The sequence below is a fragment of the Rhinoderma darwinii genome, chromosome 3 (assembly GCF_050947455.1).
Source record: "Rhinoderma darwinii isolate aRhiDar2 chromosome 3, aRhiDar2.hap1, whole genome shotgun sequence".
Classification (NCBI taxonomy): Eukaryota; Metazoa; Chordata; class Amphibia; order Anura; family Rhinodermatidae; genus Rhinoderma; species Rhinoderma darwinii.
The window spans coordinates 245,717,771-245,744,284 of NC_134689.1; the positions used below are offsets into that span (position 1 = coordinate 245,717,771).

A 26,514-nucleotide genomic window follows, 5' to 3' on the forward strand; every position below is an offset into this window, starting at 1 on the left:
AGGCACATATTCATTCTATACTGGATATTGTATAGGCACCTATTTCCTGTGTCTTTCATCTTGCGCTCTTATTTTTAACTGTATTTGTTATAGATAAGGCCAGTGCCACCCATAGATAAGGCCAGTGCCCTCTGTAGATAATGCCAGTGCCCTCTGTAGATAATGCCAGTGCCCTCTGTAGATACTGGTACAGTGCCCTCTGTAGATACTGATACAATGCCCTCTGTAGATACTGCCACAATGCCCTCTGTAGATAATGCCACACACACCCATTGTAGATAGTGCCACAAACACACACACCACCCCCAGTAGATAGCTCCATTAGGGCTCCCTCTAGGAGTGGAATCCCCAGCCAGAGCGTTGCCGACGCTTTGGCAGGGGATTCCTCTGACATCACTGTCCATAGACAGTGATGTCAGGGGATCCTCCTGGACCAGAATGTGATGTCAGGAGCAACCCCAGAGCCGGTGTCCCCGAGCAGAGCACTAGTATGGGCTCTTACCCCGGTACTCCGGGGAAGCCACTGACATCAGTGTCCATATATGGAAAATGATGTCAAGGGCTTGCCCAGAGCTGGATTCCCAGAACAGAGTCGCTTCTAGCACTCTGCCTGGGATTCCAGCTCTGCTCCTGACATCACTGTCCTTATATGGACAGAGATGCCAGGGGCAACCCCAGAGCTGGAGTCCCGGGCAGAGCGCTAGTAGCGCTCTTTCTGGGACTCCAGCTCTGCTCCTGACATCACTGTCCAAATATGGACAGTGATATCAGGGCAACCCCAGAGCCGGAGTCCCAGGCAGAGTGCTCCGGGGGAAGAGCCCATACTAGTGCTCTGCTCTGGAACACCAGCGATGTCAGGAAATTCCACAGAGTCCCGGAGCAGAGCCTATACTAGCGCTCTGCCGGGGACTCCGGCTCTGGGGAAGTCCCTGACAGCTTCATATATGGACAGCGATGTCAGGGGATTCCACAGAGTCCCAGAGCAAAGCCTATACTAGCGCTCTGCCCGGGACTCTGGCTCTGGGGAAGCCCCAGACATCACTGTCGATGTATGGACAGTGATATTAGAGGCTTCCCAGGAGTCCCAGAGCAAAGCCTATACTAGCGCTCTGTGTCCTGTGGGCCACAAATGACAGCCTCAGGGGCCGCATGTGGCCCGAGTGTTTGAGACCCCTGTGTTAAATTAATACGTCATGAGCTAAACGGATGTGAACATAGCCTAAACAGCGTGATATAGGGGAGAGGATAACTGAATGGACAGTCATGTGACCCACATCATGTGACTCCTGCCATTCAGGTAACACAGTCTAGGTATATAACAGGTGAATAATAGGTTATTGAGGAGCAGAAATGATAAAGTATTTCTACCTACAGCAATAACTCATCATGTCTGTCAGTGTCTGTGTAGGAGCAGCTCTTACATTCTTCTCCCTGTCTCTTCTGTTGTGTGTGTTTTTCTTTAATTGAACTCTATTAACAACATGACAACATCCCCTAGAGACAGACAGTTATGTTATAAATCATCTAGAGTAGATATTCATATAGAGTCAATATTCATATGCAGCCTGTATCCAGGCACAGTGAATAAATTGTTTAGCATTATTCCACCATTAGTCCTATTCACATAGCCCATGTTGCCCCAACACATCGTGTGTGCGTGTGGTGGTCACATGATGTTATGTTTAGTCATATTCAGTTAGCATGTTGATTCATTACACAGGACTAATCTGTGGGCTATACCATTCTACTGTAACAGGGGCCTCGCGCACTATAAGAAATGTATGGGAGCTGAATTTCTAATACTTTTACATTAGAAAACTGTATGATTTCCTATTCAACAAATTAGTAGAAAAATAAATAAAAACTGGACAAGCCCTTTAATTTCCCCACGGCGGCAAGTGCCACTCTCTGCTCTGAGTGACGACCCTAGCAGCCAATCAGGAGACCGCTAGAGGTGTCACTCAAAGCAGAGGGTTGATGCTGCAGCAAGCAGTGAGGAGAGCCAAGGAGCACATTAAGTGCCCGCCTCAGTGGTACTTGCAACCGTGGCAGTGGGGGAATTAAACAACGATTTCGGTTATGAAACTTGCATGAACGAGACAAAAGGTATAATTACAATGTCCTACCCTTCCCCTATATAGCGATATCAGAAGTTTCATGGCCGCAAAACTGCTGAAAGACTCCTTTTTAGAGCTGGGCAATTAATAAAAAAATAATCTAAATCGGAATTCAGCGCTATTAATCGACGTCATCTTGCGAATGTCTGTTTTATCAATTATTTTCTCACGGTTTAAACTGTATCTGCATCTTCAGAACGCGGATATAGTTTAAACCAATGGTAGAGCAGGGGACCGTAAGATCCCCGCTCTACCATTCACTATGTATCGCTGGACGCGAGGCAGTGACGTCACCGCCCCTGTCTGTGCCGAGCTGCACAGACCAGAGGGATCTCCTCCACTTGTCATTGGAACAGGGTTAGGTGAGACTGTATATTATTATTTTTATCAGGCACTATTGGGGGCAGCTGTGGGGGCATTATACAGCGTGGGGGTAGCTATAGGGGCATTATACTGCGTGGAAGTCAGTTATCGGGGCATTATACTATGTAGAGGCAGCTATGGGGGCATTATACTTGGGGAGGGCAGTTATGGGGCATTATACTGTGGGGAGGGCAGTTATGGGGGGCATTATATTGTATGGAGGACAGTTATGGGGGGCATTATATTGTATGGAGGGCAGTTATGGAGGCATTATACTGTATGAAGTGTAGTTATGGGGGCATTATTCGGTGTGGAGGAGTTATTAGGGGCATTATACTGTGTGATGGCAGATTTGGGGGGCATTATACTCTGTGGGGGCAAAAATGGGGCATTACACGGTATGGAGGGCAGTTATAGGGGCATTATACTGTGTGGATGGCAACAATAGGGGCATTATACTGTGTGGAGGCAGCTATAGGGGCATTATACTGTGTGGAGGCAGCTATAGGGGCATTATACTGTGTGGAGGCAGTTATAGGGGCATTATAATGTGTGTGGACAGCTATGGGGCATTATACTGTGTGGGGGCAGTGTCAGGGCGTATATTATTTACAGTAGTATACAGCAGGCTCAGGGGATAAATAATAATTCAATGGCATATCATGCAAATAGGAGGCATGGCATGCAAATAGGGGTGTGGCCTACATAATCGTTCAATAATCGTAATCGAGGTTACATATTCAATTAATCGGGATTTTGATTAGGATCATAATTTCCCAGCCCTACTCCTTTTAATGAAATTGTGTGTACCTGTTCAAAAGAAGTAAGGAACCACATTTACCTTCTCTCTGAAACAAATGTAAATCATATAAATGTCCTAAAAATTTTTTTAATTAAAGATGTGGAATCCAAGTTGTATGATAATGAGCTGAGCTATAATTAAATAATATAATTAGTGTATTGCACATTTTTTATCTGCATTAGGTTAAGAAACTACTAGGATAAAGTATTCCCGAGAGGTGCATGACCTAGGAGCCCGACTCCTCCTGTCCATCTGGCACAGCAGCCAGTTCACCATCTGTCCCAGACACAGAATCCAGAGATCACAGTCACAGTGATCGTGTAGCAGACATGTACACCCATAAATCAAACCTGGGAAAACTGCAGGTGTGACTACTTGGAGTCCAGGAGGCGATCGGATCTAGGCATAGTCAGCTGTCTGCATTACTTATTTACATTTACAGTTATTGGTAATGTTTTGCTTTTTTTTTCTAAGGAGTCGTTTTTCTCAAAAAGTGTCAGTCTGCCTAGAATTATTATTACTAAAACGGTTTGTTACAGAGGACTAGCACCTAAAACGTATATGGGCCATGAAGTTAGAGCAAAGTTTGGTGAGTACGTTGGTTTTACTTTCAGAGATATTGACATTTTTCTTGTTAGTTGCAGTCACCATTTTTGCAAAAATGAAAAGAAGTGCGGTCTTATTGGTTGTCACTTCTGAATTAGCTTACCATTAGTTGCCATGTCACTTTGTTGTAGGTTGGACATGCTGTCAAAATGACAGTAGATTGTTAGTTTCCGAGAACCTGATAAAATAATGACAAGCATTATTACATTGCAAAATGCCAATATCTCTGAACGTAAAAGGAACATGATAGCCAATCTTTAGCTACCGCTCGGATTTCTGAATCATCAAGCATTTAGTTATGTGCTATCTATACCATAGTCACTGAATTGTCATCTATTGTCAAACAGTATAAAAATCCTATTTAGCTGTATTAAAAGCAACCATTTTCTTTATTTCTGTCATACAACACAGAACATAGCACATTATTTCATGAATTCTAAATGTGTCATTTAATCCGGAGGTGGGTAAAACAAACATTTTTGTATGCCATCTGCTATTTTTTATTTATTTATTTTTTTAAATAGGGATTAAAATCCTTCCACAATTTATACCAGACTAATATACTGGTGTAACTACTTCATATTCCTAATTTGTCGGTTATACCAAGACTATTAAGGTACGTCCTTAGCACCTATTCATTTTGGTTTCTCAAAACTTTAATAGATAAATATAAAAGAAAATGTGGAAATTCAGTATGTACATAACTTTGTTGTCATATTGCCTTTTTATTTCTCTAATTTTACAAGAATCAATACTAGTCCTCTCTAAAAGATAGATGATGACCTTATTTTAGGAACCTTATATGGGGATTAGTTGTACACCTCAACCACAGGCTGCCCAGATAGAATTATGTTGTCAGAGGGCAGATTGGAAGCCTCATCATCATCATCAATATATTAATCCTATTACAAAAAGAATCAAGAACCACCTGTTCTTGGCTTTTGTCATAAGAACTTTTAGAATTGCTGACGCAAGCAACTAGCATGCAGTATATAATCTTATTATAAACACCTTCATCCCCAAATACACTGCGATACATATGCTGAAATGAATAAACGTAAAAAGAGTAAATATCATAAAAATATATATATTTTAGATAACGTATGTAAAATAGTAAAACTAAGAGCCAAAAGTAAATCTGCAATAAAACCCAAAGGGTCCTAAAGTCCCCAATTAATATTCAATGAATTTTAGCCAATTTTGTGCATATAAATAAAGAACAAATGGTTTAACTTGATGTAACTGGTATGTATAGTATAATAATTGCCAACATATAGGGATGGGACTAGAGCAATAAGTACAAAAACCGGGTGACTGAGTGATCGAGGACGTAGTGGAGTTCAATGCAACAGATATTTTATAGGACTCTGCATATGAATATTAATAAATAAGTAATGATATAAGAAAACATATGTGACAATAGAAAGGAACTGTTTTCAAGCAGTACACATTTCAGGAACTTCTCTTCTACTGTAAATACCAATTGTCTATCATGTGGTTTGTCAAGAACCAGTGTATGTTTGCCACAGAACATCATTTTATAGTCCAGAGCTGTATTTACAGTTCTGCTGGCTAGCAGATTTTTTTTTATTGTACTTGTTTTTTTACAGTGACTACTATGATCCAGTATACCAAGTTATACTGTGTACGTTTTTACTATAGCCTTGTTGTGCATAAACGACACCTGGAATATAATAGCAATACTGAAACTTAGCATGAAGGTCAAAACCATATGACTGGCAGTTGGCATCAAGCTAGGACCCATACCACCGTTAATAGGCTCCTATGGCAGCATTATCACTCTACACTTTACAATACCACAATGTTACTTTGACTTTTTCGTATTGGTTGTTGATTTGTTCTTATTAGTAAGTGGTTGTCATTTTTCAATAGAGGCACCATTTGTGTTCGGCCACATCTTTGATGGTCTTTCTTTTTTGGGTTTTCAAAAAAGGTTGGTGACTTTGGCACTTTAGTAACACAGAACCTGAATCACTATGTTCTAATAACTAATCAATAAAGTTGTACATTGTGGCCTTGATAGACAACACCAACTCATGGAAAAAACAAAACATACAACTAACTTACTATTTGGAGAATATAACTATTGAAATAACAGAGTCTGATACAAACTTATTAGGGGAAATCATCTCAGTAATACAGAAACGTTTTCAATGTATTGTTATGACAGTGTCCCAAAACCAGAATGAAAATTGGGGGAGTTTTATCGAAACTAGTGCAAAGTAAAAAGTGGAGTAGTTGCCCATAGCAACCAATCAGATTCCACCTCTCCTTTTCAGAGGCCCTTTGGAAAATGAAAGCTGCAACTTTATTGGTTGCTATGAGCAACCACTTCCTGATTTCATTAGTTTTGATAAAACTCCCCCAATATTCTTTCTGTTTTTTCTTTCTGCCCTCATCAGTACCAGTTTACAGTACTCCAATAAAACATTACAGAATATTTGGGTTTAAATCTGGTTCTAGAGTAGGAAATGTGCAGAAATCCAATCTAGCTCTTGTCTAACACTATAAAATATGTACATGCTCTTATGGCCTACCCATGCAGTAAAACAATGGACTCTTACTTGAAAGGGATGCGAGAGGATGTGCTGGAGTTATTCAGAGGTATCACCATTTCCAGGATCTGTTCAACGACTGACAACCCACCAGCAGCCCGAAACGATATCTGGTCAGAACCATTCTTTAGAGAGAGAAGAATAAGCACACTCAGTCCAGTAATAGACACGGAAATTAAAATTAAAAAAACAAGGAAAAAAAAAAAAAGTTGCAACACTGACAGATGATGAATTAAAAATGTAGAAAGGGAGTAAAGGCCCTTTTACACGGGCCAATGATCGGGCAAAGGGGCATGCATATGTGTAATAAGGGCGATGATCAGCCGAAGAATGCGCAAACGCTCGTTTATCGGCTGATCCGCTCGTTTATGCAGCAATAAATATTATCGTTGTCGATACAGGGAGATGTTCTGCCGAAAATGCTGGACATGTGTAGATAGTAACGATCGCTCGTCCCCATACATAACCAATCATTGCTCTTTGTGAAAGGAGCGTCGATCATTGTGGATCGGTGCTCATTTTCACGGATCATATCGGGCCGTGTAATATGACCTTATGACAGCACTTCTTTTCAATAGTCCTGTTTTTTTTGTTCACCCTAAGGCTATGTTCACACGGAGTATTTTGGGGGAGGAATATCTGCCTCAAAATTCCGTTTGGAACTTTGAGGCAGATATTCCTCTCCCTGCACGCCGATTTTCACGGCAATTATCGCGCCGTTTTTCACCCGCGGCCATTGAGCGCCGCGGGCATAAAACAGCGAGATATACGCTTTCTCCTGCCTCCCATTGAAGTCAATGGGAGGTCCGAGGCGGAAGCGCCCGAAGATAGGGCATGTCGCTTCTTTTTCCCGCGAGGCAGTTTTACTGCTCGCGGGAAAAAGACGCCGACGCCTCCCATTGAAATCAATGGGAGGCGTTCTCGGGCCGTTTATGCCGAGTTTTGCGATGCGGTTTCCGCGTCAAAAAACTCGGCAAAATACCCCGTGTGAACATAGCCTTAGAAAGCCATTGTCTCGGCGCTGCTGATTTTCTTGCTAGATCTTCATGCATTCAACTACGCTTATCAATACCACCCACGATACGGTTTATTAAAAAATCTTTAAATAAGAGTCTATGGCTGCTCATGCAACTGTATGGCATACGATTGTATACGTCTGGGCTACACTTTCAGCAATTAGGTCGGGAGATATTCCTGGCGTAGGTGCTAAATGTAAAGAAAAAAACAAGAAAGTCTTCTGTTGCATTCAGACATCCGCATGTGCGGGAACCTTATCCTTATATACCAACAAAACAAGATTGGATCCTATTGTGTTCTTTTTTTTTCTTCAGTATGGCTTTCCTGATTACATGACTGGATCTGATCCTGTTTTTGTCTCTGAATATATGACTCATAAATGGATTACAGCTGTTTGAATGCAGCCTAAGAAATATTTCTAACTGCCAAATGTTGAATATCATTCCTGAGAATGAATAAACTTAAAATGTATCTATACTTTCAAAAAACTTTTGACATGTCAGTGACATGTCAGAAGTTTTGATCGGTGGGGGTCCGAGAACCAAGACCCACATGATCGCTAAAACAAAGCAGCAGAAGCGCTCAGGTGAACGTTGTACAGCATAGTTTCTGCTCAGCTTTCCTCGGAAAGCAGAACGAGCAGTGTACGGACTCAGAGACTTTGTATTGAGTCCGTACATCACTCGTTTGGCTTTCTAAAGGAAAGCCGAGCAGAAACGAAGTGGCACATCACTCATCTGAGCGCTTCTGCGGCTTTGTTTTATGGATCGGTGGGGGGTCTCAGTGTTCGGACCGTCACCGATCAAAACTTCTGACATGTCAAAAGTTTTTTCAAAAGTAAAGGTACACTTTAACATGTTGAATAATCAATGGAAGACATAATATAAAAATATTGGCTTTATCGAGAAGTCATTATCAAGTCTAAGGTCCATTGAAGAGGTATATATTGATATCATCATTTATTTTATATTTGAGGGTTTGCACCTCAGTAGCCAAAGAAACCTTTTTATTATATGGAGAGTTTACAAGGCGTAACAAAAATCTGTAAATTAAAGGGGTTTTCCAGTTTTATGTAAAGAAAGCTTAATGTGATTGTCCACTACTGAACAACTGATGACCTATCCACTGGATAGATCATCAGTACATGATCTGTGGGGGTCCGACACCCTCCGAGCACAGGACGTCCATGCCGGAAGCGGTGAATAGGTGCAGAGCTGCAGTTCAGCAGCACGGCTGTTATGCTACAATATGTACGGAGCCAACTGCTTCTGGCTCCATACATCGCATAATGGACCATAACATCCGATGCTTGGAGCGGCTTGACGGTGCAGGGTCCAGGTGTCGGAGTGGCTTAACGGTGCAGGGTCCAGGTGTCAGACCCACCCCAATGATATAGTGATGACCTATCCGGTGGATAGGTCATCAGTTGTTCAGTAACGGACAAACCCTTCAATCACTGTAGTTTTAAACCTTTCTAATATAGTTTGTGTTTCAGTTAGTCACCATTTTCAAGATATTTGTTTGCGGTCAGTGAACATTATCGTTTAAACTGCTCAGCTGAGAGCAGGACAAATATCTTGAAAATGGTGGGGAATCGAAACACAAAATATATTAGAATATTATAGAACTTCTCATTTATACAGTGTATACGCCTCATGTCTATTTAGGGTTCTTGACTATAGATTATGGGTTTAAAGGATCTAAAAAGCAGCCATCTTCAGTAGCAACTAGAATCAATGCTGCTCTCTATCTGATGTCCTCCAAAGCACACAGATATGAGAATTGGCTGGTCAGTTAGGAGATGAAAGGAAAACTAACTTGAGATGCAGCCACTGCTGGTCTATTAAAAAAGCTCCTGGACTTAAAGAATCCAAATGCAATCCCCTAACCTGAAGCTTAGAGCAACCAGTCTGTAAACCGGTGTCTTCCTAAGCTCGAGCCCAAGCATCCCCTTGGGTCCTAAGTTTAGTTTGGCTCTCCAGAAAGGAGGTCCAGGGGTAAGTAACCTAAGGGCCACACACACTCCCATAGGTCATAATTAGGGACAACTCATTAGGGCGCCGGACCCTGAAATATTGTGACAGACACATAGCAAATTTAATACAAAGTGCCAAAAAACAAGAACAAAAAAAAACAACCAACAATAATAATCAGTTGAATCCCATCTCAATTATTTCGGACACCCACCAGGTCACTTCTGCACCTAGACCAGCCCATGGCTCTGATTTAGTTGCTGTTGGTCATCTAAAGGGGAAGGATGCGCCTTTAAGCCCCACCTAATAACTTCAGAAGATTCATTCTGCACAATGGCTTTTACTCATTGATAAGAACAGATACTATACGACTAAAGATTGAGAACTAATATTTTTTTTCAAAACCAGATCAAATAAATAAAGAAAACAATTGTTACATCTGAGGTAAAAGCAATGGCAGGAAGGTTGCCCGCAACTGTCTTCCACAGTAAAGTACATAGGTTGTGTCACGGTAATGCATCGATTTTACCACTGGCAAACAAAAGTGAGAGCCACCCTAGACTTAATAAATAACAACTTTTCCCTTCCCTTTCCCATCCCTTGGTTGTACTTGATGGACATGTGTCTTTTTTCAACCGTACTAACTATGTAACTTAAAGAAAGGCAACATCACAACACAAAACAGGACAGTTATATGCACCTCCTCTTTAGATTAAACTACAATAAACTTTAGTTCCACTGCATTCATGTGGAAGAACATGATGGAATTACAAATAAATATTTATCTTATCTTGATCAAAATACACCATAAGGCCTCATGCCCACTTCCGTTTTTTCCATCAGCGTGCTAGCCGTTTTAATTTCCATGTGTGATGGAGCCGTTGCCTAGCAATGGTCGGGCGAGCAGAAATACACGTAGAGAGATATTGCACTGCACTAATCGGCAGCCCCTTCTCTCTATCCAGACCTGATAGAGAAGAGGCTGCTGATCAGTGCTGGATAGGGAGAAGGGGCAGCCCCTTCTCTCTATCCAGCACTGATCGCCAGACTCTTCTCTCTTTCCAGCTCTGATCGGCAGCCTCTTCTCTCTATCAGTGCTGGATAGAGAGAAGAGGCTGGCGATCAGTGCTGGATAGAGAGAAGGGGCAGCTCTTTCGGGCAGAGTTTCCGCAGCGGAATGCAGCGATAGAAAGAAAAATAAGTTTTCACACATATCCCGGCCGTTGTCTTGGTAATGCGTCCCTCTTTTCACATTCAATCCGACCTCCCTGAATGACGCAGCAGTCCATGTGACCGCTGCAGCCTGTGATTGGCTGCAGCGGTCACATGGTATGAAATGTTATCCCAGGAGTCCGGACTGGAGGAAGAAGCAGGGAATCCTGGGTAAGTATAAACTTGTTTTTGTTGCAGGTTTTTGATGGAGACATTAGAAATCAATATTGTGAGCGCCGAGCATGGTACTCACTGTCCAGCGGTATTGACTGTCCAGGGTGCTGAAAGAGTTATGATCAGTGCTGGATAGAGAGAAGGGGCTGCACTGATCGGCAATAACTCTTTCAGCACCCTGGACAGTGACTACCGCTGGACAGTGAGTACCATGCGCGGCGCTCACAATATACATTTCTAATGTTTCAGGACCCTGTCGCTGTCCATGCTGTGTACCGCTACTCACAATGAAACACTGTGCCCGCACTGATATCGAGTGCATAGTGTAAATGGGAATTAGTTTCCTCTCAGAAACGGAAACACGGAAGTGTACACGGAGTACACACGGGAACCACACTGATACAATCACGGACACACAGATCCGTGAAAAACGGCCGTGAAAACGGTGATGGAAGTATGCATGAGGCCGAAGAGCATGTGTTTTCTTTACAAATTCTATTGTAAGATCCACGTTATATCAAGTTTACAAAACATCACTGAATATATATGTCATTTTGTCTGTTTAATGAAGTTTTAATCTGGATTATTCTTTTATCTGTAAATACTGCAGAATTCTCTCTATCACTACACCTGATTGATGGACCACTATGCGCCGCTTTCCAATATTTCTTCTCACTGACCCAGTGTCATGTTTCATTAAAGACAGTTTTCCCACTGGAGCGTCAGTTGTTAACTGGTATTTTTTAATGGGATACGTTGCCCATACAAGCACATAGAGTAAGTGTTCAATCAAAGACGATCGTTATTCCTACAAATCTAAATAGCACTTCTATACAAATGTCTACCCCTTGTGGACAAAACTGGGAAAAATAAAATTAAAGACCTGAGTAAATATAAAATAAAATGTTGTGAAACACACTAGATGGTTATTTGTATTTCTCTCCTAAGATTATGTAAAACAGGATGATCATTTTCAGTGATTACTATGTAAGCTCGTCTTCTGCATCATCATTTATTTATTTCTGTTACTTATATAGCGCTGTATAGAGGTTCTTACTTACTGTCCCCATTGGGGCTCACAATCTAAATTCCCAATGTATGTTTTTGGGGTGTGGGCGGAAACCAGAGTACCCAGAGGAAACCCACGCAAACACGGGTACCCCAGCACTACAAGGCAATAGTGCTAACCACTGAGCCACTGTGTGTCATATTCTGGTGAAATATTATTCTGTAAATAATATTCCAAAAAAGAAGGCTAATAAAATAGTAGAAAAAAAAGTGCGCCTAGAGGAAATATGAGATTTACATGATTCTAAAAGATTTTTTAGACTTTTAGAGGAGAAATGTCTGATGAACGCAAATAGTGCATGTGTAAGATCATGATCTAATCTGGTAGACAGCCGAATAACAGAATATAATCAAAATTGGGAGGGAATATAGCAACAAAAAAGTTGCAAAATTTGTTGCACAACATAGTTGCGCTAAAATTTGCGACTTTTCTCGCTACTATCCGAAAGTTATGGCGCAAATGTACGCCTGCTTATAGCAGGCATAGATTTACATTTCAGACAGCCAAAGATGTGCCAAATATATTCGGAGGTGTGCATGTTTGACACGCGAGTCTTTATATATTTGCGGTCAGTTAATTAAAACATTCTTGTTTACAGTCATGTCCTGAACATGTTCAATTTACACAGATGCAGGATTAGTTACCGGGTTTGTTACCGTGTATCAAAGCCATGAACCTATGTCAGTTGGACATGATCGGGACAAACTTTCAGCTTGTGACTGTAAACAAGGACTGAATTGCCAGCAAGCAGAGATCTTAGAAACAGTGATAAAGTATTTTAGAACGTTGCATACATTTATCATTATACAGTTATTAAGAAATATTTACATAAAAACAGAAAAGACCACATTTCAATGATTAAATTCTGCATATATAGTATCGATACAACATAAGGATACGCTGCTGGATCATGTACGGGATAAAACTAGTGACACTGGTCTTGAAGGTAGAGAAATACTATGTGTATACGTTTACATGTGCCAGTCAATGATCAGCTATGTCCTGGAATCTCCTCTGTGTGTGGCAACCCCAGAGACCTGTTTAAACAGCTAAATGGTCGTCTGTCTCCAAGGCTGGCAGTGAGTGACAGCAGACTAATGGGCTTAGCGGCCGCCTTCCAGAAGGGGGATAACAGGGAGACGACCTGAATTACACTGCACAGGGATCCTTCCAATTTTGACTACAAGTTACAATTACCTCAGCTAATGAAAGGAACAACAGCTGGTAATGTGGAGGGGGTATTCCCCGGGTGAGGGGTCAGGACAGCTTTGTACTTGACTTATTAGGAACAGACAGGGATTGGACAATTTAACCCTTGCTTCGTAGAACAAGAGCGTGCTAAGTGGAGGACTACTGGCACTGCAGCTAACAAGGTAAAAAGGACACAGTTATGTATGTTGGAATGCTATACATTGATAGCTGCGTATATCGGTGGAAAAAACAGTATATTCTATTAAAGGGAATATCCCAAGAAAAATAGTACTAATCAATAGACAGAACATGTGAAAATAAATAATTTTTAAATTTAAATGTGTTGAAAATAATTGAGATAACTCACATTGGTGTCAGTGGTAGCGCCCCCTAGATTTTTCCTGACCGCTGATATCTACTGCATCAAGTAGTGGTGGACGCGCATGCGATGTCTGTCTGGTTTGCCAAGCTTGGGTTCATTGTGATGTGGCCTTAAAGTTTACATGTTCTTCTTCTATACTTTTCAGAGGGAAAGCGGGATGTCCTCCACTTTTAATGGAAGGAAAATGCAACTGCGCATGCTCCGCTTCCCCTCTGACAAGTATAGAAGAAAAATACGTAAAATACACGGCCTCATCACAACAAGGGATTAGTGCACAGTACCGAGACGGTGCTTAGCAAACCAGACAGGCGGCGCATGCGTGTCCAACACTGCTTGACGCGGGGAAAATAATCTAGGGCGCGCTACCACTGACACCAATGTGAGTTACCTCAAATCAAAGAGATTTAAATGAAAAAATGATTTATTTTCACATGTACTGTCCATTGATTAGTAATATTTTTCATTTATCACCCCTCTAAGGACTAAAAAGACATCTACAATTTTTTATTTTATTTCCTGCTGCTTATAGAACTCCAGCATATTCCGTAGCACTGTACAGAGACTGTCACCATTCACATTAGTCCCTGTCCTGAGTGGGACTCACTTTCTAATTTCCTTATCTCAGACACACAAATTATACTTTTGGATTGTGGGAAAAAACTAGAAAACCTGAAAAAAAACCTAAAAACCCCATGCAAACAAGGAGAGAAACCTACAAACATACGTATTTTGTCCTTCATCGGATTGGGACCCAGGACTCCAGCGTTTACTGCAACAATAATAATCACTAACAAAGATGACGGAATTCCATTATAAACCTATATATAGATCATAGGATCTCCAGTACTTCATGTGCAACATTAGAAGGGAAACCAAATGAAAAGCTTCTGGGAATGTCAGAGATATAAACAATGGGAGGAATTTATTAGGACTGGCATTTCATTCCGGAATACCCCTTTAAAACAGGTCTATCTACTATCCATTGACTCATGCTATGACTACATATTACGCCACTTTTTAACGTTGTATGTCGGAATTTATAAAATGTAAGAGAGGTCGTTGTTTGATGTCCATCTACCTGCCTACATCCATCAATCCCCATATCCCCAATCATCCTGTAGTTGTGATACTGCTGCGATTAATGGAAGATACGATAAAAGAAGTGTTGGATTCTGGGAAGAGACCTGGTGCAGCTCATCACGGATCATGTTTGCATCTGTGATATTTCTTTGAGAGGTCATTTTGATTACAGGAAATTTCACCCCAATATGTTTTATAAGCGCTGTGTTAATGTTTAAATCAAATTGTCTCATTTCTCCTTAATAGGATCACGGTGAAGTAACAAGCCGGTCACCTCATGACTCCGTAATAAGGCGGCATCGGAACCTTTACTTCATTACAGTCCAGGCGGCAGTTTCCATTTAATTAGACGCTCACTGGAAACTACTGCCAACTTTTTGATGCGTTGTGACTTTTTACAACATATTTACCCTTTTATGGGCAGAAAACCAGTAATAGTAATTCCATAGATACAAAATTCCAATCAGACATTTATCAAATCCCAGATCCAGAGATATATTAGAAAAATTACCCCGTGATACACTGTACAAGCAAAAGTACAGATTATTCAAGAAGGCCGGTTCTTATAGCAGGTGTAATCTGAATGTGAAAAAGATCAGTAATAAAACTCATGGAGATTTCCAACCGAAGCAAAGCCTGACTTGCATCAGCAACAAGGTAAGCTCCTGAATGTCCGCAGCAATCTGATTCATTCCTATGCAGTTCTGATCAATTTCCTGTGTAAGTGCGGACAGACATAAATATTTTAAGGCAAATCAGGTTACTATAACTCACACTCACAAAGTCAAATCCTGGAGCTCTTAACATCATTTATTAATACTTACTGTAAACAGGCAGAACGACCGAGTGAAGTCCGAGGGCATATATAAACACAATACAAAGGCAGTGCAAGGAGATAAATAGGAAGACAGGAAAAAAACAAAAACTCAACTACTTCATACACAGAGAAATAGGACTCAGAATTTAGGAGAAAGGTTATTTGCAAATATAAACCTGAAAATATTTTGTACAATGTTTTATTTATATAGCAGTCCAAACGTGAAGCATGGACACTGTAAATGACTCACTATACTCACGCTAAATGTAGGCTAAAATGATGTAAGAAAATGGAACAAATCTGCTCAGTAAAAAGTTCTATATTCTTACATTCTACACTACTGCAACATTAGGAAATAAATCTGAGGTGCTAATGATAAAAGACAAAGGGAGGAATTTCTCAACCTTTCTATACCAGTTTTCTTGCGCATAAAAGTTGAAAAAGGGCCCAAAAGCCGACAAATTTATTATAATTTATGCCAGAAAACTGGCGTAAATTATAGTGAAAATCACTGGCCTAGATTTAACTCTGTGGGGTGTAGCAAGGTAGAGACCTGTGCCGTCCCCATACCTTACCCCCCCCCCATCCGATCAGCCTACACTTCCACCCTGATCAGACAACTCCTCATACGACTTCCCCTCCACCCATCGTACAGTATGCTCACCTTACCGATCCTCTTCTCCTCTCAGGCTCCCTCAACATGACGCGGCTCATACAACGTACTGACGCCGGTCAGCGTCAGGACGTTGTATGTGACACAGCACTGATGACGTTGAGTGTTGTGTCGGATATAAGACCCTGACACTGCTTAGGAAGTGGAGGAGCGGATGGCTCGTTCGGCCGAAAGATGCGACACATAAATTAAGAGGCATTCGCCTTTTAATAAATGTGTCGCATCTTATTCGATTTTTCTATATATTAAGACTGACGTATGAAGTCTTAATAAATTCCTACCAAAGGTTCTGTCAACTGAAGAATCGTTCAGTCAACAGCTATCCCTCCCGAATTCAGCATTAACACACATGTTCTGTTCAGTTAGGGGAGTATGCCTATGCTATACACCTCTGGCAGCGATTTTTCTACCACGGTAACAAAGGATTGGGCATGTTAAAAACCAACATGCACAATCCTTGTTGACCCCAACATCAAAAGTGAGAAGACCCTCATATACATAAGATAGTCAGCTGGTCCCTCTGACATCTAATGTATATGGGAACCTTAAGCATTTCACTAATGCTTGCTGTAAAATTACTGGTATTGTCCATGTATATGTGCGTGTCTAGGTATATATATATATATATATATATATATATATATATATATAAAAATAACTGTGATGAAGGCCACAAGGTAAAAGAAAGGTACATAAAACAACTGATTTTTTTTCTATATTTTCTGCTAATGTCCGGCACAGCAAACATCAATGTTCCTGCACTGTCGCAGCTTTAGATGTACTGGTCGACTTTAATTCCAAGTGGCTTTACCTTGACATGAACATCTCAGATCAGATCCGATTATCAAAAACTGCTCTAATCTTCTTTTACAACTTAAACTCTGTTATCCAATATGTACTAATCTATTTTCGCTACCAAACCTGGCTAAGCTGCCAGCACTGTATCCTTGCATATCGCTCAACATCGCTTTCTTATTTCCACTCATGCATAACTTATTTCTATTATTCACAACACAAAGGTGTATATAATATGTATTTAACAGCGCAATAGAATTAGAATTGATCAAATAACTGTTATTTGCATATTGTAAGATTACATTTTGTAAGAACATTCAGATATGACTTTAAGCTTGAGCATACTTAAATGGCAACAATAACTAAAAAGAAACACTGAAAAGATAATATGTTCAAAAGAGCAAATATGTTATTATATATAATAACATATAAAATAATAATATATCATATGGTAGAGGCTATACTGAGGATATGGACGTTTTAACATGTTGTTTGTAAAGATCTGGAGAGAGTCCCTTATGTACCGTCATTATGATGCAGCTCATAAACGCAGTCCATTTAGTAAGTGAAAAGCTATTGTCCTGCACTCTCTGTCTCCCTGGAGAGCATTCTCTATCTGATCTCCGTGATTAGCAATGGATATAATGCATCCGGTCCATGTTCTGAGCAGCATAGCCCAGCCTCTTCTTACATGATAACTCCCCAGGGAAATTCAATTAACAGTGTCAACTCTACTCCCTCTAGTCAATAGCTCACACCATCAGGGCTCTTCCTCCCGCCCACTATACAATAGAATTACAGGCCACATGTATAAATAATCTTATAAAGGCACGGGCGTACACCAGTAAATCCTTCTGCTGAAAGGATATTGATCCATGGCTACAAATGGATGACCCTCTAGGGAGTGTGAAGGAATATTTCACAACAAGTAGACAGAACATCTCTGAATAAGTTATACAATTTAGAGGACTGTAGCAATGTAATTTCTTAGAATGCCAAAGACTACTAGAATTAATGTATAGACTGCTCTTAGGTCATTCATGCATGCCCGCAACCTGTGTAAGACCCGGTACTGCGTCAGGTGTCCCTTTACGGAGGAAACATCTTTGCACATGGCTTGTTGAAAGACTTGGAAAACGAACTCAAGGACTCAGTTCCCAGGAACAGCCTGTGGTACCATGCGGTACTTTATGGACTATTTCCTTGGACACAAACTGTTGGGGCAATCCAGGCCTGTTTTAAGGACGCTATATGGTTTGCGATGAATCGCCTAATTTTGCGAAGAGTATGTCCATCCAGGACTGCAGCAGGCTGGTCCAGAGCCTGCCGAGAGACTATTCAACCTTGGGACCAATAGGTAGAGCTGCTTATCCTCAAACCATCTATGATCTGCCGACAAGGTCCTATTATAGCCCTGTGAGAACTATCCTCTCCATTTCTATGTGAAAAAAGAACTAGGTTCATCAAATTAAGGCCTCATGCACACGACCGTATTTTTTCCCTCCCGTAAATACTGGCGTAAATACGGGTCCGGTATCACACGTATTTGACCCGTTTTGCACCCACCAGTATTTACGGACCCATGCCTGTAAATACGGGCCCGGTGTCACCCGTATTTACGGGCACGTATTCTCTGCAAAATTGCACTGCACTAATCGGCAGCCCCTTCTCTCTATCAGTGCAGGATAGAGAGAAGGGGCAGCCCTTTCCGAGGTAAAAGTAAAAGAAATTCATACTTACCCGGCCGTTGCATTGGTGACGCGTCCCTCTCTTGACATCCAGCCCGACATCCCTGGATGACGCGGCAGTCCATGTGACCGCTGCAGTATGTGATTGGCCTGTGATTGGCTGCAGCGGTCACATGGGCTGAAACGTCATCCAGGGATGTCGGGCCGGATGTCGAGAGGAACGCGTCACCAAGGCAACGTCCGGGAGGCCGGACTGGAGGAAGAAGCAGGAAGTTCTCGGTAAGTATGAACGTCTTTTCTTTTTTTTTTACAGGTTGACCTATGTTGTGATCGGAATTCACTGTCCAGGGTGCTGAAAGAGTTACTGCCGATCAGTTAACTCTTTCAGCACCCTGGACAGTGACTATTTACTGACGCCGCCTAGCAACGCTGCCGTAATGACGGGTGCACACACGTAGCCACCCGTCATTACGGGAGCTCCATAGACTTCTATGGGTTGCCCGTGCCGTTATTACGGCCTGAAATAGGACATGTTCTATCTTTTTCAACGGCATGGGCACCTTCCCGTAAGAAAACGGGAAGGTACCCGTGGCCAATAGAAGTCTATGAGCCCGTTTTACGGTCGTGTGCATGAGGCCTTAGACAAGATCTGTGTCCTTTTGATCTATAGAAGTACCAATTACAAATTTCATGCCTGTGCTTGTCACTTCATCTCCGATTGTTGGATCAAGTTATAGAACTATAGTACAGAACCTTGTCAGTACAAGAAACAATGGAAAAACAAAAAAGTTAAGTTGACCATTGTATGGCAGAATGATGGCTTTTTGGGTTTGTTGTGCTCTCTATACAGTAAACACAACCAACATAGTAAATATACCCTTATATTTGGAAAGGTTAACCACTCAACTGCTTGTATATAGCAGATAGCATCATGTACATTGCTGTATTGGTTCCATCAGTCATGTGACAAATCATATGATCATCGAACGCTGGCTAGGAGCTTTAGCTGCTGCATCTTAGCAGACCCATATCAGCTCTGTAATGCTGGCAGAGAGGCTGTACTGCCTCCTGTTACTGGAGATGATATGTCACGGGAAAACAGGTCAGTAAAAAAAATAAATCGAAAGATATAAACTCCCCAAATGTTTCTTATAAGCTTACATGGGACCCATGTAAAAATACAATTAAACAAAAAAGAGGAAACAAACAGATGACCGCCAGCCCAAATCACATCGTTTGCTCCTCCTCTGACGGCCGAAATCTATACATCCTTCATTTTAAAATAACCAATAGAAAAGGTAAACCGTCATTAAAGCTTTGTTTTGGTAGAACTTTATACAATTAAAATAGAAAAAAAATTGGAAAAAATGTTGTGTTTTATTTATCCCTTAATAACAAAAACATGAAAAATGAAATTATATATATATATATATATATATATATATATATATATATATATATATATATATATATATATCTCACTTCTATAATTAAAATGTTATAAAAGTAAAGCTCCTTGGATCATGGAAATTTATTTGGATAACCTAAAGAAAATCTATAGCTGTGAAACCCCATGGTCACAGACTACAAACAAACCTTGTGTGTAGTCTGATCCTGTAATCATGTGGTGTTCCCCATATGCCCCTTTTACTACTGGTAAGTTAGCAAGAGGAGGAGACAGACGAGGCAGAGTGATACATAACTGCAAAGTCTTTTTCTATAGAGACACATCAGTCTGAGAGGAGCTGTATACACAAAATGTTAGGATATTTTTAATCAATAATATTTTCTTAATTGCTTAATTAATAATTTAGGTAATAAAAATGACTGCAAAATTAACATTTCATGTAAAAATAATGGATCATAGAGCAAAATTATAATCAGTAATTCAAGTAGGGCATAAAAGACCATAATGACTCTGTGGCGTGCTGTAAAAAACACACAGTCACTTCTATTAGTATGTATCTGGCTCATAGATGTATTGCTCGTACATAATTGGAACTGCATGTAAAAGCGCTGGATTTCACCTGTTATTTGGTTATATCTTCTGGGAAAGGGATATACCTGATATGATATTAATGTAGGAAGTGAAATTACTCTGTTAGGGTCCCACTAATGGCTCCAATTTTGAGAACATGATTTAAAGTTAATGGGTAAGTCTGTAGAATAGAAAGCTATTCTGCTATCTGATTGGCAGCAAAATACATGTGGCGGGGAAGGCAAAGGAGCCTTATCCAAGTAATCCCTCAAATGTGGCTTTTAATGGGAATAACTCTCCATGGCAGTGCTGGTATATCCGATATCTGATAACAAACAGTTACGGTCAGGATCTGACCGGGTAAGGCTACAAAATACAGCCCACTCTGGAATTTTATCATTCAAATGCTGCACACTTTGTAAGTCGATCCAGATCTTAAAGTGAAGCTTTCCAACATATAATGACTGCCTCGAAAATAGCATTGAATAGGAGTGCACAGACCAAGAAATCCAGAGTCTCATACAAGCCTATACAAATAGTCATTCTCAGCTTATGTTGCACAGACACAGGGACCCTGCTAATAGCCTATGGAAGCTGAGTTAAGCATGATACCTCTTATGAGTCTTCTCACTATTTTTTGTGGGTATATCTTAACCATTTCAGGTTAGAAAACAGGGATAGTTATTATCAAACAGTATATTCCCATAAAAAGGAACAGAGGTTACCATTTAATCTTATAATTCTGCAGAGAAAAGTGGACATATTTTCAGCCATTTAAAGCGTGTTCAATGCTTCCATAGATAGCAACTAGTACTTTCTTCTTTTGCATGGACACTGTAATCTAAAGGTACCCTTTCCTAGTGACAAGATCCATAGCCGATCATTCAGATGTAGAATGTATCAATCTGTAACTGTTCTTATTTTCATGATGAATGTTTTACACACATCGCGAAGAACAAATGTTTTACAAAGGAAAAACATACATGAATTACGGAGTTGCATAAATAACCATTCACAAATATATGATCAATGGAACTGCTTCTGCTAGTCACATGAAAGTCGCCTGTATACGGCTGAAGACACATGGATGGCACTAGTGTGCCTCATCACTGTCAGTTACTGCGATGATCTCAGATACATGTATGGATGTCATAGTTACATACATACCTCCAATTCTGCATAGATTATGAACCTTCTATACCCACAAACCTAAGTTGATCAAGTGGAAGGTAAAAGCCTTCCTTGAATGGCATAGACCAACTTGCCAGAGAGTGTAAAACACAGTTGATATTTTTTGTTCTTTTATTGAAGCTGTTTGCCTTACCTGCTTTTCTAGAATTCGAGAGACTTCCCCCAGAGCCCTGTCAAGAGCAGATATTTTATTGGCGGCCCAGGCTCCATTATCTTGTGTTTGCAACTGTTTCTGGAGGTCTTTGGTAAGTCGTTGTAGCCTAAAACCACAGGGGCAAAAAAACAGGATTCCGATTTTAACAAGTTAATAATTTAAACCATATGTGTTTGTTAAAGGGTAAATGTTATTTTATAAAACTTTTGACATGTCATAGTGACATGTTAAAAATTTTGATAGGTGGGGGTCCGGGTGCTGAGACCACCATTGAATGTGAAACGAAGGGGCAGAAAGGCTAAGCCGAGCCCAGTGCCCTTCAGCTGTATTGTTATAACTTCGGCTCTTTCGGCTGGACAGGGTTAGCTGAAGACGGCCTCTTAGACTTCTATGAGCCCATCTTTAGCTAACCCACCCGCCTCTCCGAGTATTGCAGAGGGGAATAAAGTTATCCCATTACAGTCAAAGGGCACAGCACTCGATTGATCGCTTCTGCCCATTCGTTTCAGCAACATGTGACAAGTTTTATGAAACGACAGTTACTCTTTAAAAAGGACCAGTCGCCTCTCCTGACATGTCTTTATTAATGATTACTCATAATTCCTATAAAATAACAATTCTGGATCATCTTCTCTTAGAACTCTCCGTGAGCCAATCCTCTGTTATCCCCGCTAGAAATGTATTAATAAATTGACCATTCCCCTTTTTTAAAGGTTGCGTGTCCGTACACTGTCTCACGGTCAGCACTGATTGGACAAGGTCAGTCTGTGCAGGGGATACACCCCCAACTGGTAACATCATCCAGTTGTCAATTTATTCAAATATTTCTAGGAAGGATTACAGAGGACCAGCACAAAGTAGAGTAAGAAAAAGTGCTCCAGAATTGTTATTTTATGGGGAATACAATTATTTACTAAAAGAGGAATGTCGGGAGATGTGACAGGTTCTCTTTAAGGTTCAACATCTTCTTACAGTATTCAGGACTAGTTCCAAGAAGTTCCATGTATTGATGTCACCCAGCAAGTGAAGATTTCATGAAAATAGTGACTTTTCATAGAAAAGATCAAGCAAAATTCTTAATTATTGAAAGCGCTAGCAGAGGATGCAATTGACAGTGGGTGAAAGAAGGTGTTGCATGCTGCTAAAACTAATGTAGAAAATGATTACAACATTACTACATTGAAAATACATTCTTAAAGAGGCTCTGTCACCAGATTATCAAATCCCTATCTCCTATTGCATGTGATCGGCGATGCAATGTAGATATCAGTAACGTTTTTCTTTTTTTTAAACGATCATTTTTGGCCAAGTTATGAGCAATTTTATATTTATGCAAATGAGCCTTTCTAATGGACAACTGGGCGTGTTTTCTCTTATTTCCAACTGGGCGTGTATTGTGTTTGTAACATCTGGGCGTGTTTACTTGTTTTACTAGCTGGGCGTTGTGAATAGAAGTGTATGATGCTGACATATGATGCTGACAAACACTTCTATTCACAACGCCCAGCTAGTAAAACAAGTAAACACGCCCAGATGTTACAAACACAATACACGCCCAGATGTTACAAACACAATACACGCCCAGATGTTACAAACACAATACACGCCCAGATGTTACAAACACAAACACAATACACGCCCAGATGTTACAAACACAATACACGCCCAGTTGGAAATAAGAGAAAACACGCCCAGTTGTCCATTAGAAAGGCTCATTTGCATATATATAAAATTGCTCATAACTTGGCCAAAAATGATCGTTTTTAAAAACAAAAAACAAAAAAACATTACTGTTATCTACATTGCAGCGCCGATCACATGCAATAGGAGATAGGGATTTGAGAATCTGGTGACAGAGCCTCTTTAACTGGCCAAAAAACCTCAAGCAAGTAGAACTAAGCATACTTTAGGATTAGTGACCCTTTCAATTGCCTGGGCAACATGCTCCCTGTCCTATTGGTTTCTGCCGATCAACTGTATAGCTTCCAAGTGAATAGCAACTAACAGGAAAACACTCAAAACATAAAACAGGGAACGGTCAAAGTATTACATTAAAATCTGCAATAAAACTGCACGTATTATCAGACAGATTTATATGCAGATTTTACCATGGACTATTTCTCGAACCATTTTTTTTCTGCTGTTTTAGAATGGGCTGTAGTGGGAAAGGGGCGTCTGATAAGTGGAGAAAGAGGAGTTTTTCTTTCATAAGATATACTCCAAAGTTTATTATCTGTGTTTACATTATAGATTTATGAGAAAAAAATATAAACAATAGGTGTGTTTTCACTTCATAATGACCAGCCTATTTTAGGCCATAATGACCAAGCTATTTTTTAAGTCTTTCCATCGTCTCATTCCAGGAGCTATAACTTTTTTATTTTTACGTCGACATAGCTGTATAAGGTCTTGTTTTTTGCGGGACAAGCTGTATATTTTAATAGCACAATTTTGGGGTACAGATTATTTATTGATTATCTTTTATTAACTTTATTTTGGGAGGGGTAAAAAAAACAGGAAATTTCACCACACTTTTTTGCATCCTAAATTTACGCCGTTTACCGTGTGGAATAAATAACACAATAACTTCATTCAGCGGGTTGTTAGGATTGCAACTATACCAAATTTATCTAGATTTTGCATGTTTTACTACTTTTACACAGTGAAAACACTTTTTTTTCCCTCAAAATTATTTGTTTTTGTCTCCATATTTCAAGAGCCATAACTTTTTTATTTTTCTGCCGATGCAGTTTTATGAGGGCTTTTTTTTAGGGACGATTTGTCATTTTTATTGGTACCATTTTGGAGTAGATGCGACTTTTTGATCACTTTTTATCACATTTTTTTAAGGCAGGATTCATAGAAAACAGCAAGTTTTGCATTGTTTTTTAACTTTATTTTTTACGGCGTTCCCTGTGCGGGTTAAATAATGTAATAACTTTATAGCTGGGGTCGTTACGGATGCAGCAATACCAAATATTTGTAACTTTTTTTTTATAATAAAGCATTTTGTAAGGGGGAAAAAGTTGTTTTTTGTTTTTTTTTTATTAACTTCATGAAACTTTTTTTTAACTTTTTTACTAGTCCCAGGGGACTTAACTATGCGATCTTCCATTAGCTTTTATAATACACTGCAATACTTTTATATTGCAGCGTATTAGTGCCTGTCTGTGTAAAATGGACAGGCATCTGCTAGGCCATTCCTCTGGGATGGCCTAGCCGGCATAACTAGTGGCAGACCTGGGGGCCTTTATTAGGCCCCCCGGCAGCCATAGAAACCACCGACACCCTGCGATCTTACTCAGGGTGCCGGTGGGGTGAGAGAGCTCCCTCCCTCTCTCCAAAACCACTCAGATGCGGTGCTCGCTATTGAGCGCCGCATCTGAGGGGTTAAACGAGCAAGATCAATACTGATATCGAGATCGATACTGATATCGATATCATACGTTCGAGCAGGGATGCCCCCAGCCCTCAGCTACCTCTGGAAAGCTGAGAACAGGGAGATTCAACGGCTCCCTGCTCTATTTATTTATTCTGATGCAGCGACGTAAAAAGGCTATTGCATCAGAATAAAGCCCGTTAGTGGCCGCCGTAAAAAAACTAATGGGCGGTCACTAACGGAAGTTATGCAAACCTACGTTAAATAAAGTAGCGGTGGCTATAGGCGGGATATCACAGCACAACATATACTCACTTAGCTTTGTATGGAGAATCAGACAAAGGAGTTCGAGCTTCCAGAACACTTTCATATTCTTTCACTCTAAAAGAAAAAATGCAACAATTTGTTTTCCAGAAATCCACAGTTAGGTCTCAAACACACACTTATTTATCGTCAGTGTGCTGTCCGTTTTAACAATGGACAGCACACTGACCCATAAAAGTCAACAAGGCCATTAACACATCAGTTTTTTTCCACAGAGAGTGTGTCCATTGCGAGAAACTAACAGCATGCTCAATTCTGGTCTGCTTTTGCGGAAAAGACTTGCCCATTGAAGTCTCTGGGTGAGTGAAAAAACACGGACAGCTTACGGACAATTTATATGTGCTGTCCGTTTTTTACAGATCAGTAACTAAGATATGCAGAACAAAAACAAAAATATAACTAGGAAGTGCTTGCAAAGGAGAAAAACGCACGACAAAAACAGACGACACATGAAAACCACACGGCGTAACATGGACATTCATATGGATGATAAAACGGTCTGTCTTTTTGCGGATGCAAATTGGACACGCTATTAATAAGGCCTTAGTATATATTGTACAGCCATACCATTAAAACCACTGACAGGTGAAGTGAATAGCATTGATTATCTCATTACATTGGCACCTGACAAGGGGTGGTATATATAAGGCAGCAAATGATCATTCAATTCTTAAAGTTTATGTGTTGGGAGCAAAAAAAAATGGGCAAGTGTAAGGATCTGAGCGACTCTGACAAGGCCCAGATGACTAGACAATTGGCTCAGAGCATCTCCAAAACCCAGTATTGGGTTGGGGTGTCCCCAGTATGCAGTGGTTAGTACCTACCAAAAATGGTCCAAGGAAAAACAACCAGTGAACCGGCGAAAGGCATGGGCGCAAAAGGTTCATTGATGCGCCTGGGGAGTGAATGCTAGCCCGTATTTCCCGATCGCACAGAAGAGCTACTGTAGCACA

General features: G+C 40.5%; 1 protein-coding gene across 2 annotated transcripts in view; it reads right to left on the bottom strand.

The window, feature by feature from the left end:
• Positions 1-26,514, bottom strand: part of SCAPER (S-phase cyclin A associated protein in the ER) — a 217,718-nt gene that overhangs the window by 66,198 nt on the left and 125,006 nt on the right. For both annotated transcript variants that reach the window (XM_075857645.1, XM_075857644.1), the window contains exons 21-23: positions 25,553-25,618; positions 21,838-21,964; positions 6,474-6,589 (exon numbers count right to left, since the gene is read on the bottom strand). In XM_075857645.1, the coding sequence (XP_075713760.1) occupies positions 6,474-6,589; positions 21,838-21,964; positions 25,553-25,618 (309 nt within the window). The remainder of the gene's footprint in view (positions 1-6,473; positions 6,590-21,837; positions 21,965-25,552; positions 25,619-26,514) is intronic.